Source organism: Halichoeres trimaculatus, unplaced genomic scaffold (genome assembly GCF_033239565.1).
Source record: "Halichoeres trimaculatus isolate MK-OKI-2021-1 unplaced genomic scaffold, fHalTri1.1 fHalTri1_scaffold_23, whole genome shotgun sequence".
Classification (NCBI taxonomy): domain Eukaryota; kingdom Metazoa; phylum Chordata; class Actinopteri; order Labriformes; family Labridae; genus Halichoeres; species Halichoeres trimaculatus.
Window position 1 is genome coordinate 24,975,218 of NW_027437201.1, and position 16,947 is coordinate 24,992,164.

General features: G+C 48.4%; 1 protein-coding gene across 4 annotated transcripts in view; it reads right to left on the reverse strand.

Annotated features, from left to right (window-relative positions):
• The window catches only part of aatkb (apoptosis-associated tyrosine kinase b), a 46,134-nt gene that overhangs the window by 13,617 nt on the left and 15,570 nt on the right, over positions 1 to 16,947 (reverse strand). For 3 of the 4 annotated variants that reach the window (XM_074662804.1, XM_074662803.1, XM_074662802.1), the window contains exons 2-3: positions 11,918 to 12,051; positions 3,048 to 3,189 (exon numbers count right to left, since the gene is read on the reverse strand). In XM_074662804.1, the coding sequence (XP_074518905.1) occupies positions 3,048 to 3,189; positions 11,918 to 12,051 (276 nt within the window). Of the gene's footprint in view, positions 1 to 3,047; positions 3,190 to 6,622; positions 6,751 to 11,917; positions 12,052 to 16,947 lie in introns of those variants that run through there. The other variant, XM_074662805.1, reaches the window with a different exon arrangement.

Consider the following 16,947-nt stretch of genomic DNA (forward strand, 5'->3'; position numbering starts at 1 on the left):
TACTGCATGTGCATGACGCAGCGGGGTATAAATAACTTCACTTCAACTTGAGCGAGCAGAGTCAGAGTAAAGATAGAAATCAGAGCAGAGACAGAGATAAACAGAGCTCAGAGACGGTAAAGGGAACGAAGCAGAGTGGAGTACAGCGGCTCCACAACAGACGATTTATTCCTCCTGAAAACAAAAGCCCATTTCCTGTCATGATGTCAGAGGGCGAGGCCGTCCTGGAGGTGCAGTTATGAGTCTCTGACCTCTGCTCCGCTCCCTCAACATGTGGTTTCCATCACGCTCAGAGGACAGATCGTGGTTTCAGGCTCTCTGTATCCAAACTCAGAGAGTCTCACTTTCTCCAAGACGTGAAAACACATTTTTAGTTTTCATGTGTCGAAATTCATCAAGAAAATATCCCAAGAGACGCTCAGCTGATTGGTTTCTCTGTGCATCGAAAGACACCAATAAAAAGCCATTTAGATCACTTTATAGAATAGAATAGAATAGAATAGAATAGAATAGAATAGAATAGAATAGAATAGAATAGAATAGAAAAGAATAGAATAGCTTAATTGATCTCAAACTGGGAAATTGTTGTGTAACAGCAGCATTTTTCAGAGCCAGCGGAAAAATAAAACAAGTCAGATTGTAAGAGATAAATACACCCAGATTTAAATGATCTGGTTTTAAAATGATAAATTAAAAACCACACTAACGTAACCCAGACATGTTGGGTCAGTGTATGAAACGTGCAAACAGCAGCTCAGGTGAAAAGGTGACGTTTGACTCTTGGGTTTGTCTCTGGTTTGATGCTCCTCCTCTCTGTCGTCACAGCAACGAGCCATCGAGCTGAATCTGAGGCCTGCTGGCAGGAAGTGATGTCAGCTGGTTTGCAGTTGCCTGTAAGAAGCTCTGTTTGGATGATGATGCTGGTTGGTCTCAGCCTCAGGCTGCATGTTAAAGTCTGTGTGGTCAGGTTTTTGGACTGGATGCACCCACAGGTGGTCCCTGTGTCGTCACCTGTCTGTTTCTGAAACTGAGTTTGAAAAGCAAATCATGTGGCTCTGCCATACAGGAAGTTAGGGCTGGGCCATACAGGAAGTCAGAGCTGGGCCATACAGGAAGTTAGAGCTGGGCCATACAGGAAGTTAGGGCTGGGCCATACAGGAAGTCAGTGCTGGGCCATACAGGAAGTTAGAGCTGGGCCATACAGGAAGTTAGAGCTGGGCCATACAGGAAGTTAGAGCTGGGCCATACAGGAAGTCAGAGCTGGGCCATACAGGAAGTTAGGGCTGGGCCATACAGGAAGTTAGAGCTGGGCCATACAGGAAGTCAGAGCTGGGTACTGCTAAGAACTTCATCGATTGGATTTGATATCAATTCAAATGCTTCAATTTCCAATTTTTATGCCCATGTGGAAACACGTGGTGTGTCACCTCAACGAGAATAACACACACAGAGCCTCCACTTAACTGGAGATGAATCGATTCAGAGGATTCGCTGAATCCATATCCAATACCTTCCAAACTGCTGAGTCAGAGGAAACTCCTGGTGCTCTCAGCCTCAAGAGGAAACTGGAGCTTCAACAGATTTCAACACTTCAGCGTTGTCTCATGTTTTCAGACCAGAGGTTGCAGCTTGGATACCTGGAGGGACTTCTGTGGGCCTGTGGTGTTAGCGCAGGATCAGCACCAGCAGAGTCTCGTCTGCCCCAGAGGCTGGACCAGACGAGGCCAAACTTTGTGTCATTTGTTCATTGTTTCCTTTTGAGCGTGAAGCACAGAAACATTTTCCTTCTTTGGCTGACTCTGTCCGTGTGCTGGATGCTGGCCTGTTGGAAACCCCTGACTGGATTTCTCTGCTCTGCGTTGAGTACAGACGGTACAGATTGAGCTGAGGGGTTGTGGCTGACGCAGACACAGACATGTTCAGTTTCTTTATCAAACACACTTCAGGGCTTTTCTGCAGACTGAATCCTGAAGTTCCTGCGTGGGCGAGATCCATTCAGTCTAACTGCTCGGTGTCATAAGTTTATCAGGCAGCATCAGCCCATTAGCCAGAACAAGGCGCCGTGTCAGAGCTCAGCAGGGGCAGACAGAGAGCCACAGAGAGCCACAGAGAGCCACAGAGGGAAGAGCGCAGCTCTCACTGGGGTTTTGTGCTCGGCGTGCCTGACATTCCTCCAGCAGCAGCGTAGGCTGGCCGCCTGGACCTGATTATGCAACAGGCAGATGTTTGAGCGCTGAGGAGCACAGAGTTCGTTCAGCGGGGACCTGCCGTGTGGGATTGTGGGATAGGTGGAGGCCGGCTGACCGAGGCCAGCATCGGGGCGGCGCTCGCCCTGGGGACACACTTTGACAAACGCCAGCTCTCCTCGCTCTGACTTTACCCTCACACCCTGAAATGTTCTCGCATGCGTAAGGCTCTGGCTCTTTTTCACAGTCGGTGTAAGGTTTGCATCAGTTTGCAGTAAACGGCTGAAGGCGTGAGCTGCAAAGCACTGACGAAGCGTCACAAATGATCTCATGATTGGATGTTCTTCGACCAGCCATTCATCTTCAGCTTAATCCCCTTCAACAGCAGCGAGAGCGTGCAAATCTTTTTAAACGCAGCGAAGGGATTTCAAAGACTCACTGATTGGAAACACTGGAAATAAAGGGCGAGGACGAGTCCAGGCTCTGGGGCAGTCCACATCCACTCCAGGTTTCCACAAACGGGCTTTAGACCTGGAGTCAGAGTGAGACTGCAGACACAGACGGGCTTTAGACCTGGAGTCAGTGTGAGACCGCAGACACAGACGGGCTCATCATGTTTCTCTAAAACTTCAGCGCCATGTTCTCCCTGTGGGGGTTAAACCTGATGCTTCTGTAGTTTTCTTACTCATGCATGACTACGTTTTTTAAACTCAAAGCTGTGGTGCTTTTGGCGCCCCCTGTGGACAAATCACGTACTCTCATTTCCTTGCTGTTCTCCTCTTACATGAGTCATCCACAGACTGAGACACTCCTCTGAAGCTGCTGCATCAGTCAGTCTCAGCTCCTCAAACATCCACTCACCTGACCGAGGAGGCTGCTTGGCCACCGGGAGGGACACCTCCGTCAGCGGCAGGATGTAGACGTCCGGGCTGCCCTGGGAGGCCGGCGAGGCCAGGGTTGACATGTCTGCGTGGTACTCCTCCCCGTCCACATTCTTGAATTTCTGGAGAGAGATCACACGTGCAAACAGAAAAAGAGTCAAACCTGATATCTTGAGGGGAAGTCTGGTTTCCTGTGGATTCAGTTTGACTGAGATCTGAACTCTGAAGTTTCTGTTTCTGTTTCTCTGATAAATCACAGACTTTTTATAGCAGCTGCATGTAAACAAAACCTTCAGAGCCCAGGGATTTCTAAAAGAGCAGCTGAGGATGTTCGATGAAGAAACTTTTCACAGAGTTTCATTAAAACTTGGACATGCACGAAAAGCTCGTAACCAGTGGTGACCAACAGTCCAACAGTCCAACAGACCAACAGTCCAACAGTCCAACAGACCAACAGACCAACAGACCAACAGTCCATCAGTCCATCAGTCCATCAGTCCATCAGTCCATCAGTCCATCAGTCCATCAGTCCATCAGTCCGGTTGTTAGGATGGTGGTGATCTACTGTGTTGATCTTGTGCTGCTCAATCTGCTGAATCTGTGACTGTCTTTCTCTGTGTTTTGTGCGTTGTGGTTGAAACGTTGTGGTTGAAACGTTGTGGTTGAAACGTTGTGGTTGAAACGTTGTGGTTGAAACGTTGTGTAAACAGGAACCAAACTGGCTGCTAAAGTGTGCTTTTAGCAATGAGCTCGTGCTCTTTGTGCCTTTTTTTTTTTTTACTTCACCCTGGTTTAAAAAGTCTGTGACTTCACTGCTTTCAACCTCAACTCATGAAGTTTCAAACCAACCGTCACGTCTGAATCTATAAACTGGAATGAATGAGCGCAGGTTTGAGTCCCTGGCTGCTCGGGGGTTTGTTGATATTCTGGCTCCAGCGCTGCAGCAGAGCTGAGATGATCTGATGCAAGCTGTCCTGGCCCCGCTGGGTGTTTCTCTGAGCTGTTAGTGAGACTGTTTGGAACATCAGAGCGTAAACAGAGCCGCTCTGATTCATCCACAGATTATTTGTACTATGAATCCATGTAACCAGCTCCTCTCTGCGACGCAGCGCTGAGATGTTTGAGGTGAAGCCAGATTCAGAGGCTGACGCTCGCTGAGACGGTTTATTCAGAAGTTTGAAGAAGAGCTTTGGATCTTTTTATATCACTAATGAAACCGTGTTTGTCCGCTGAATAATGAGCCAGAGGAGAGACTGCACAGGCCCAACAACTCCAAACAGGCTGATCAATACATCATTACGTCTCTGAGCAGAGAGCTGGTGTTTGCTCCAGACCCTTTGATCAAACTCTCTGTGTTTGCTGAAGAGATCTGCAAATATGTTCAAACTGTAATTTAGTTCTTTGGGCAAACGGCAAACAGACGATCTTCATCTTAATCCTGTGATTGTTAAAATCCAGTCACCAAAGAGTCAAAGAGTCAACAAGAGAGACACTGAAGCTTTAACAACCTCTAAGTTAGTGTGTGTGAGGTTTGAAGCTGCTCATGAAGGTCAGTTATCGTTCAGAGTTCAGTTTGAGGTTATGATCTGTGAGATCAGGAGGGAGGGTCTCGTCAGGTGTTTGTAGCAGTGGTGTGCACAGAGGGGGAAAGAGGTGGGCTAGGGGGCCTCCTCAGGAGCCAAAGTGCAGATTGAAGTGGTACAAAATACACGGTACAGAGCCGCCTCTGGGGCCAAAACCACAGACGTGGTCTCTAACGTCACTCGTCTCTTCCTGAATCAGTGAAGTGAAGCCAATCTACGGAGGCAGCCATATTGAATATGACGCCGGCTTTGAGCTTCCTTTCTAACAGCTATAGTCTGTTAGTCATGTGAGCTGAGCTGCGTCTCTGATTGGACAATGAGGCGATCCTAATATCTTCAGGCTGGAAAAGTCTGAGGTTGTTGTGATTCTGGTCTTTCTGCAGCTGGACTCAAGCAGGTCCTCCATGAACAACAGCTTTCTGCATAGGCTTCATTTTTCTAAACCAGACGTCGCCCTGGCCTGAATGCACACCAAGGGCCATCTGGGGGCCAAAACAGAAAAAGTGTCTCCTATGGGGCCAAACGTGCACTAAAAGGCCTCTTGCTCAGTAAAACACAGTGAACTGTCTTAAACCGTTAAAACATGAGAAACACGTCGGTGTGAGGACAGACACTCAACACCAGATATCACGGTTATATTTCATGCATCAAACTTCTCCTGTTCAATCAAACTGATAAAGTCAAAGTCTGATGTAACGTCACTTTCATGAAGAAGAAATTGTCAGCGTCTGGAAATCAGTGAACTGAGATCTCTTCTTATTAACGTGAAACACTGGAGAAGGAAAAGTCAGGGTGTGGTTTGTTTTCTGCTCTTATGTACAGTAAAAATCCTCTGACAGACTCCTCCTGTCAGCTGAACACAGCGACACGTCGAAGGATGTAGACGAGGATGAAGAGGATGAAGAGGATGAAGAGGATGAAGAGGATGAAGAGGATGAAGAGGAGGGAGTTGGCCTCATCCTCGACCGGATGTCAGAATAAAAGTCTCTTAGATCGAGCAGCAGATCCCAACGCTGGAAAAATGTGACCTGCTGCAGGCCTCTGTAACACCCACACACATAAACACACACACACACACACACACACACACACACACACACACACACACACACACACACACACACACACACACACACGTAAACACACTCACACAAACGCCTCCATCTCTCACTTCATCCTGTCCCCCAAGAATCTGAGCACACACACACACACACACACACACACACACACACACACATACACACACACACACACACACACACACACACACACGCTGGCTGCACGCCCCCTCCCTCGGCCTCAAATCCAGATCTTCACACGGCCCCGCTCGCCCTCTCATTCAACATGTGGTTTCACTCACTCATATCAACACACACACACACACACACACACACACACACACACACACACACACACACACACACACACACACACACACACACACAGAGCAGCCCTGTTATCTCTGATTTTTCACACATCCTGCTGTTTAAGCATCAAAACTTTGACCAGAAGTCGGTGAAATTCGATGTTTTCGTCCTGAGTTAATCTGTCAGGGATCAAATAAACATCAGCAAATTACAAATATCTTTAAAAACTTCTCAGAGAAAAGTTTTGGATGGTTTCATTAAGACAATAGTAGACGCTGAAATCCAAACAGTACAGATGTTTTCTGCATCTTTCATCCAAAAACCAACAAACGTCCCTTTGGTTCAGGATTTCACGTTTACAAACCCTGAAGCACAAACACGCTCGCTGACCACTTTTAGAAAGTTAGGACAGAAAACCTCAAGAATATCCAACATTTGTCATTTCCTGCAGGAAGTCAAACTATTCCCTGAACCCGTCCAGCACGCTCCATCCTTCACACCCTGATTCATTCCCCATTAAACCATTCCTCCCAGTTAGCCCTCTCACTGGTAAAACAAGCAGCTCAGGTGTCTCTGGGACTCCTCAGCGCCTCCAGGTGTCCTACCTGTCCTCAGCGTCCACCGGAGAGGAGAGCTCCTCACACGTCTGCAGCTTTGTTAGCATCTCAGCCTCTTTCTGTCTTCCTCACACACACACACACACACACCTTCACACACACACCTTCACACCCAGACTCAGTGGGCCCTCCAGGGTCTCCTTTATACGGAGGATGCCGGGCTGCAGGAGGTCGGCGGTGCCAGGAGGAGCAGCTCCTGCACAGAGAGGCATCGCCACTGTGCAGAGAGAGGCTCATTGTTGCCTTTAGGGAGGAGGAAGAGGAGGAAGAGGAGGAAGAGGCTTTGTGGCTGAACACTGACTGTCCTCAGGATGGAGGGATGCAGGGGGAGAAAAGGAGGAGAAGGGGGAGAGGAAGAGGGAGGAGCAGCTTCTCCCAGTTCACAGAAAAGAGAAACTGAGCTCCCACAAAAATGTGAGAGAGAAAAACACAGGAGGGAGGAGGAGGAGGAGGAGGAGGAGGAGGGGAGGGAGGAGGAGGAGGAGGAGGAGGGAGGAGGAGGGGAGGGGGTCTCACATACTATACATGTGACATCACCCCCCACCCCCCCCACTCCTCCCCCCTCCTCCAAAGAGCGGGTGAACATCTGCAGAGTTTCCCCCTCCCTCTGCAGCACACACACACACACACACACACACACACACACACACACACACACACACACTCCTTCATACAGACAGACTGAAGGGGACTTTCCACACACACCTCTTCATCCCTGACCTTCATCCCTCACCCTCAGCTTCATCACTCCAGGCTGGAACCAGAACCAGAACCAGAACCTGAACCTGGAGGTTTTGCCCTCCAATCCAGCTCTTAATCTGACCTGGTCCTCCTGCTGCTCCCTGAGGGATCCAGATTAGAGGAGAGCAGAGAGTGGTCTGTATCCTCCTCTGCCTGTTGACACTGTGGGAAAACGGTTGGTGTCAGACTCTGAGGGAGAGCTACGCCTGTTTGGTTGGTGTTAACCTGGTGTACAGAGATAATCTGGAGAGATTATGTGTCCGTAGCTCAGCAGGAGTATGAGCACTTTGAAAACAGCTGATGGTTTAAACTGAGTGTCTGATGAATCCTGTGACAGGAGCATTAAACTCACCAAAGTTTATTCAGTGTCTCTCAAACAGACCTGACTTTATCTCAGACTTTATTTCAGACTTTATCTCAGACTTTATCTCAGACTTTATCTCTGACTTTATCTCGGACTTTATCTCTGACTTTATCTCAGACTCTATCTCAGACTTTATCCAGACTTTATCCAGACTTAATCTCAGACTTTATCCAGACTTTATCCAGACTTAATCTCAGACTTTATCTCAGACTGTCAGGGTGGAATCTCAGACTTTATCTCAGACTTTATTTCAGACTTTATCTCTGACTTTATCTCAGACTATATCTCAGACTTTATCTCAGACTTTATCTCAGACTTTATCTCTGACTTTATCTCAGACTTTATCTCAGACTTAATCTCAGACTTTATCTCAGACTTTATCTCTGACTTTATCTCAGACTTTATCTCTGACTTTATCTCTGACTTTATCTCAGACTTTATCTCAGACTTTATCTCAGACTTTATCTCTGACTTTATCTCTGACTTTATTTCAGACTTTATCCCTGACTCTATCTCAGACTTTATCTCAGACTCTATCTCAGACTTTATCTCAGACTTTATCTCAGACTTTATCTCTGACTTTATCTCAGACTTTATCTCAGACTTAATCTCAGACTTTATCTCAGACTTTATCTCTGACTTTATCTCAGACTTTATCTCAGACTTTATCTCAGACTTTATCTCTGACTTTATCTCTGACTTTATTTCAGACTTTATCCCTGACTCTATCTCAGACTTTATCCAGACTTTATCTCAGACTTTATCTCAGACTTTATCTCAGACTTTATCCAGACTGTCAGGCTGGAATCTCTGACTTAATCTCTGACTTTATCTCAGACTTTATTTCAGACTTTATCTCAGACTTTATCTCAGACTTTATCTCAGACTTTATTTCAGACTTTATCTCAGACTTTATCTCTGACTTTATCTCAGACTTTATCTCTGACTTTATCTCAGACTTTATCTCAGACTTTATCTCAGACTTTATCTCTGACTTTATCTCAGACTTTATCTCAGACTCTATCTCAGACTTTATCTCAGACTGTCAGGGTGGACTCGGGCCGTTGAGCAGGATCTCCAGAGGAAGCTCCACATCTCTCCGTCCCGTCTGAAAACACAGGGCGCTTTCTCTCCTCTGCCCCTGAAATCCCCTCTTCCTGCTCTGGGAGAGGCCGTGTCTAAATCCAGATGGGGCCCTGAGGCCGGATGCACCGTGGGCTCATGGGTATGCCCTTCCTCACGCCCTCTCCGCCCCCCTCCCCCCGCCCGCCTTGGCCCTGACACACCCTGACACGTCCCAGCTGGGTGGTCCGGCACGCCGGTGATGCTGTATGTTTCCAGTAGATGCTGGTTCCTCTCTCAGCCCACGAGAAGCATCTCAAACACAGAGTCTCCAGAAAGAACAGGAAGTTATGTAAGACCATCACAAAGCCTCTGTGCACGGAGCAGCGCCGCGCTGCACAGAGAGGAGAGGAAACAGAAAGACGGGCTGTGGGTGCACGGAGAACAAAGAGAGATGATGGAAATGACCCCGCAGGCCGTCACTCTTCATTATTAAACCATCTTTCACGTCTGTGACTCGCTGAGGAAACTCATCTGACCGCCTCCATCATGTGGTTCACGTCAGTGTCACAGCAGCACAAACCTTTCTGCACGTTCCTCCTGAAGTGAGATAATTACCTCGTAATGATTCAACATAAATTAACAGGAAGAAGAGGACGACGTGCGGATTGGACAGCGTGGAGTCCTGAGCAGGAATGTGACTCAGAGGCTTTTCTTGGAAGATGGAGGGAGGATGGAGTTCAAGTATGCATGATGTTCGGATGGTCGGTTTTTCTGACTGACCCAGGGAGCACTCAGTCCCCCCTCTGGTGGAGAAACATCACTGCACTGTCTGCCGTTTGACAGCTGACAGGAAGTCATGGATTCATACGACTTCACTTGTGTTAGTGGGAACAAAAAGTGCACCCAAAGGCCCATTTATGCCCAGCGCTGAACACAGAGCAGATATGGACGCAGCCTTGTGTCTGTACTCTTTCATTTCATGCATGTTTCTGCACGTTTCCATGACGATGAAGGCCCGTTCCTCCTCCTTTTACATGTTTAAATGCTGCATGCTTACATGCATCCTTACATGCATCCTTCACATTGCTGTTAACCAACACATCCACCAGGGAGAGCAGCTGAGAGTCAGAGTTATAACAACAACAAACTCATAAACAAACATGGCGTCTGTGGAGGAGGTGTTGCTGATGAAGCTCTGACATGAAAAGAAAAACAGAGGCAGCATTACAAGGGCTACATTAGCTTAGCAACACCTCCTCCACGGTCGCCATCTTTGTTTATAAGTTTGTTGTTGTCATAAACTTTAAACCCTGGTGGATGTTTTGGTAAACAGTGAAGCCAACGCTGAGGCCGGGTGGAGGAATGAGAGCAGTGACATCGTGTGAACATGACATAAACGGATGAATCAGCCTCAATCTGTGAGTTTTTGACTTTTTATATCTTAAAATGAGATTTTTCTGGACTCGTCAGGTAAATGTGGCTCAAATTAACTTAAAATCAGACACAAACTGATCCTGTGTGACTTTCTACCTGCCTCAGTTTGACCTGGATCCTGGTCCGGATCCAGATTGATCTCTGCAGGTGGAGTTTCTGGGGTTAGACACATGCACATTTCTTCTTTCTTACACCAGCTGTGTTTGTTTCTCCCTGAGTTAAAAATCCATCAAAGTCTTAATCTGTAATGATGGTTTTGGGTCCTCCCCCTCCCTTCTTATTCAATGGGCTATTCCATGTTACAACACATCTGAACATTTGATTCAGGAAGAAAGTGGTAAAAACACTTTTTCACATTTTTTTCTTATTTTCAACCAAGTGTGAAATAAAACCAATGTTGCTCTGAGATCTGAGATAAACATATCAGACTTTTAGGATTTAAGGACTTTATCTAGCCCAGGAAACAGGATCATTTTCTCTAAATCAAACTTTTGGAGTTGGTGATAAACATTATTGTATAAATCTCTTTTTTGGAAACATAACTCACTGGACAGGGGGTCAAATAAAAATACATTCACTTTAAAATAATAGTACCAAAAAGTATGCTAACTGTAAATATCACCTCTTTCAGTAGATTTTTTTCCAGTTTGATGTTGTGCTTGATATTTACATATTTTTTCTTCACTAAATTATTGTTTTCAATATTTACCTATTGTAATGTTTTTCACTCCATCCTTTCTTGTTTGTTCCTGTTACTCTGTAAATTCCCCACTGTGGGACAAATAAGCTTCAATGGACCATAAAAGATTTCAAATCCAGGACAAAGTGGACTAAATGATGGATTCACTTTTTTCTAAATCAAACTAAAGTACAGAACTTGAGGAAATGCATTTAGTTGTGTTAAGTTAGCATGAACAAGATTAGCACTGTCTCATGCCTTGATTCTGGGAAAGAGACAGTGGACCCAGGGAAGGCCAGTCTAGCTCTGAGGAAGAGGAGTTACAAGGACATGGAGGGCCCCATGGACTGGGTTTGCCTTGGGCCCCCAAACCACTACATACGGCCCTGGAGTAGAAGTGTCAGCTGATGTGGATGTAAACACCGTGTTTGAAGAATCTGCTTTGCGTACGTGCTGTGAAGACGACCACGCTTTGTTTGGCCTCTCAGGATGATTTTCAGTAAAGTAATCTATGTTTGTTTACCAGAGAGCTCACCAAGGCAGTAAGTCTGCTCTGTGTGGGTGAATCAGCTGATCCGCTCTCATTTATGCCCCAGAAATACACACGCTCACACACAGGAGTCCAGGCTTCTTCACAGCTCCACACACACTTCCTTTCTTACTCCATGTCCCATTTTCTGTGGCGCTCTGACCCATTTCAGCGCCGGCTGCTCAGAGAGGAACCAGGAGGTCGTGGAGAGGAGGCCTCGCTCTGCACGGCGTCTGTTTCCTCCCCTCAGGACGGAGAAGACAACACGGATACTCCATGATCTCTGTCTGCAGTGACCAGCCAAAGAGCCACAGAGCCAAAGAGCTCGTCTCTGTCAGAGCTTCATAGGATGTCACGTGTCTGTGTGTGTGTGAGAGTGTGTCACGTGCGGCGGTTTGGTCCCGCCTCATGTTTTTTTGATGCTTCGGGAAGAGCCTAACGAGAAGCTCCTCATTAAAAGACGGAGCTCACCTTGAAGCCGAGTTTTCCTCTCTTGCAGCAGAGGCACGCCAGCATGAGGAAGACGAAGGTGAAGAGGCCAGAGAAGGAGATTGCCACCACGGCCAGGGACGATGACCAGGACAGCTCGCTCAGCGGGGCGCCATCTGCAGGATGAAACAGAGAGAACAGGGAGGTTAGAGGAGGAACCAGGAGCTGAGGAGTCAGGTGTGACTTCCCACCCTCACAGCTGAGGAGGGAGCGGCTCAGAGAGGTCAGGACGGACTCTGTGAAACCTGAAGGACGTTTCAGAGCCACGTGTGAGCGCGGCTGAACCGTTTCCCTGTAAACGTGATGTTTGTGGTGAAACCAAAGAGACGATGTAAAGATGATTCAAACAGAATATTAATGTGTTTTATTCAAACATCTACTCTGTGTCTCTGCCTCCAAAGCCCCAGCATGCTCAGCTCCTCCCTCAGGCTGCTCTCCTTCATCTCTCAGCCTCGCTCTCAATCACTGAATGATTTTCAGACCTGGATGTTTGAATTATCCGTGGCTCGTGCTGCATGCACGCCGTCCAATCTGACAAATAATATCCTGCTCCCAGCTCTGCACGGACGCACGGAGCTGCTGATGATTTATTTCTCTTATTCTGCCACGAGGATGCTACGGTTACCACGGAAACAGATTGGACGAAGGGCCATGCAGGATTGCCTTCAGCTCTAAATCTTTTACACTGATTCCTGCCAACCACAGCGCCACCCATACACACACACACTCACACACACTCTCACACTGAGCCCATAACAAACACGGCACAGAGCTGCGCTCCTGCTGCCAGTTTGTGCTGATCCTCTGAAAGCTGCTGCGGCTGGCGCGCAGAGAGAAGCAGGCTCTCAGTGTAATTGGACAGAGTGAGAACAGAGCTGCTCAGAGGCCGGCTGGCAGGATGTGAGCATAAAACACAACATGCAAATATAACTGTTAAATACTGGATTATCTGGACGCTCTCAGGCTGCTGGAACAGGAAGTCCTGCTCTGAACGAAGCTGAAATTTTAACTCAGGCGTCGTCTGTGGATGCAGCAGCAGAGTGCATAAAGAGAGCAACACCACCCTGGATCTGACGGAGCAACACCACCCTGGATCTGACGGAGCAACACCACCCTGGATCTGACAGAGACTCATTCTGCTTTATTTAAAAACCCCTCCTCCTCCTCCTCCTCCTCCTCCTCCTCCTCCTCCTCCTCCTCCTCCTCCTCCTCCTCAGCCTCCATCAGCACGAGGGGGAGCGTGTGACTGGGATTAATATTTCAGGAACAGGTTCACATGCAGTCAGCATGAAAACAAAGCATCATAATCCAGCACACACTCTTTAAACACACATTAAACACACACTCTTTAAACACACATTAAACACACACTCTGAGCGTGGATCAGCTGATCCAACAGGAAGTCTGTCTCTGGGTTCAAACCTCCGACACTCAGTGTCAGCGCTGCATGCTCTGCTTTAAACCTGGACGATCATCTGATGGGTTTGGGAGTAAAAGATGACCAAACTGTGTCACATCCTGTGATATTAGTTGTAGTAACTCCTGTCCTCGTCCTCACATGTTTCCACGCCTCTGTGCGCTGAGCGGGAGCTAGCAGAGTCCACAGAGTGTTTCCAGCTCTGCAGGAGGGCTGACTCAGAGCGAGAAGGTTGCTGGTTTGATTCCCGGCCAGGCAGCAGCCTGTTGCATGTTCTCCCCCGTGCGTGTGTGTGTTTCTCTCCAGCTTCCTTTAAAAACGCTCATAGGATTCTGGTGAGCGTGCAGCCTGGTGTGTGCGGTTGTTTGTGGCCGTGTGTGAAGCCTGGTGTGTGCGGTTGTTTGTGGCCGTGTGTGAAGCCTGGTGAGCCCACAGAGGGTAAACTGCTCAGCTGCAGGGATGGAGAGATGGAAACAGATGGAATAAGTTTGTCTTTTTGTTTCATGTATTTCTGGTTTTATTTCTCCTGCAGCCGATACCGGAGGAATCGATGGAGATTATCCAACAGAGCTCAGCTCCTCTTGAATCACTCTGTGTGAGGCTAAAAGAGACCGAGAGAGAATAAATGTCTATTCTTATGTTTTCTGGTGGAGGACCCGGAGAGGAGGAGGAGAGGAGGAGAGGAGGAGGAGAGGAGGAGGAGGAAGCACTAAAACACGGTGTGCTCCTGTTTTCTCCCCTCTCTGAGTAAATCGATAGCATTGACTGCTAATCTAAAGCAAACAGAGAGGACTCTCCTCCTGTCGGCCGTAATGAGCCGCGGCCAAAGAGACAAATGTGTCCTGTTAAAGGTTGTTTGGTTAAGGGGGGCGCGTCCCTCCTCAGAGCCTCATTAAACCACAGAGTACAGCGACTCGTCTACGCCAGGCTGGATCTCTGCGCCTCCTCCTCCTCCTCTCTGCTTTCATCACGGATGCTAGCAGCTCGGGTAGCGTGTAGCTCTCAGCTGCTCAGAGGAGGTTACCATTTTTAGCCTCCTGAGGCAGAGATGAAGCAGATCCTGATGACTAAATGATGAAAAGGGAGCGAGCACGAGGAGACGAGAGCAGAGAAGAAAGGATGTAGAGAAGGAGAGGAGGAGGAGGAGCTGGGCGCTCTGAAGCGTCTCCCCCAGGAGAACCTCCTCGGCAGAGAAACTCAGTCTGACAGAAACTGCAGCGATGTGCAGAGCGAAGCTGTCTCTGACAGGCTCACGTGTTTGTTCTGCAGACGGAGACGGATCAGGAGGCTCAGAGTGTTCACAGTTTAATGAGCGAGACGCAGAAAATCCTGTGAGGAGGGTTCATCTCTGGTCCTGAACCTGATCCACAAACCCCCAGCAGACCAACCCCAACCTGAGAGCCCACATCCAAACAGAGACCGTCTCTAACTGCTCCATGATGCAGAACATAAACACAGAACGACCTCCACTGCACGGGGTCAGCATCAGAGGTCAACCCTGAGAGGACTGGACGCCATGATGGCGTGAGGGGATGAGCCAAACCAGAGACAGACACAGAGCGTCCCCGCTCGCAGCCAGCTGAGCCGCCGTCATCGCTCCTCTCCTGTCCTCCACCACACAAACGCTGACGCCGTGTTTTTTCTCTGGGCCACAGGAAGGAGGCCATGACAGCAGGAGGAGTCATTTATTAAAGGAGGAGGAGGAGGCCATGACAGCAGGAGGAGTCAGTTATTAAAGGAGGAGGAAGAGGAGGCCATGACAGCAGGAGGAGTCGTTAATTAAAGGACGAGGAGGAGGCCATGACAGCAGGAGGAGTCATTTATTAAAGGAGGAGGAGGAGGCCATGACAGCAGGAGGAGTCATTTATTAAAGGAGGAGGAGGAGGCCATGACAGCAGGAGGAGTCATTTATTAAAGGAGGAGGAGGAGGCCATGACAGCAGGAGGAGTCATTTATTAAAGGAGGAGGAGGAGGAGGCCATGACAGCAGGAGGAGTCATTTATTAAAGGAGGAGGAGGAGGCCATGACAGCAGGAGGAGTCATTTATTAAAGGAGGAGGAGGAGGCCATGACAGCAGGAGGAGTCATTTATTAAAGGAGGAGGAGGAGGCCATGACAGCAGGAGGAGTCATTTATTAAAGGAGGAGGAGGAGGAGGCCATGACAGCAGGAGGAGTCATTTATTAAAGGAGGAGGAGGCCATGACAGCAGGAGGAGTCATTTATTAAAGGAGGAGGAGGAGGAGGCCATGACAGCAGGAGGAGTCATTTATTAAAGGAGGAGGAAGAGGAGGCCATGACAGCAGGAGGAGTCGTTAATTAAAGGACGAGGAGGAGGCCATGACAGCAGGAGGAGTCATTTATTAAAGGAGGAGGAGGAGGCCATGACAGCAGGAGGAGTCATTTATTAAAGGAGGAGGAGGAGGAGGCCATGACAGCAGGAGGAGTCATTTATTAAAGGAGGAGGAAGAGGAGGCCATGACAGCAGGAGGAGTCGTTAATTAAAGGACGAGGAGGAGGCCATGACAGCAGGAGGAGTCATTTATTAAAGGAGGAGGAGGAGGCCATGACAGCAGGAGGAGTCATTTATTAAAGGAGGAGGAGGAGGCCATGACAGCAGGAGGAGTCATTTATTAAAGGAGGAGGAGGAGGCCATGACAGCAGGAGGAGTCATTTATTAAAGGAGGAGGAGGAGGAGGCCATGACAGCAGGAGGAGTCATTTATTAAAGGAGGAGGAGGAGGCCATGACAGCAGGAGGAGTCATTTATTAAAGGAGGAGGAGGAGGCCATGACAGCAGGAGGAGTCATTTATTAAAGGAGGAGGAGGAGGCCATGACAGCAGGAGGAGTCATTTATTAAAGGAGGAGGAGGAGGCCATGACAGCAGGAGGAGTCATTTATTAAAGGAGGAGGAGGAGGCCATGACAGCAGGAGGAGTCATTCATTAAAGGAGGAGGAGGCCATGACAGCAGGAGGAGTCATTTATTAAAGGAGGAGGAGGAGGCCATGACAGCAGGAGGAGTCATTCATTAAAGGAGGAGGAGGCCATGACAGCAGGAGGAGTCATTTATTAAAGGAGGAGGAGGAGGTCATGACAGCAGGAGGAGTCATTCATTAAAGGAGGAGGAGGAGGCTGAGGGTGATGGAGAGAGGAGGTCACAGATGGATGAGGGAGGGTTGAACAGTCCCATATGGAGCAAACACATGTGAACAACATGAAGCTGATGATCCGGTCCAGGACAATCTGCCTGTCATCAGACAGGAAGTGTGCGCCCTGCTCCACGCCGCCAGGACGGACGGACGACAATAGACAGATGACACCTGCGCAGGCTGAGCTGCATGTTTGGTTTGTCATCGCCGAGCTGAACGCAAACACAACCAAATGTTGTCCTCCAGCTGCCCGAGCGTCTGACTGAAAAAAAGGCTCGTTTCCATGGCGACTGCTTCCCCAAAATCCTGAGCAGACTCATTCACATGCCCTCCTGATGCTTGCAGAGACGCAGCCAAGACAGAGAACAAGTGGCCCTGACATCAGAGCAGCCTGCATCAGAGCAGCCTGCATCCAGAGCAGCCTGCATCAGAGCAGCCTGCATCCAGA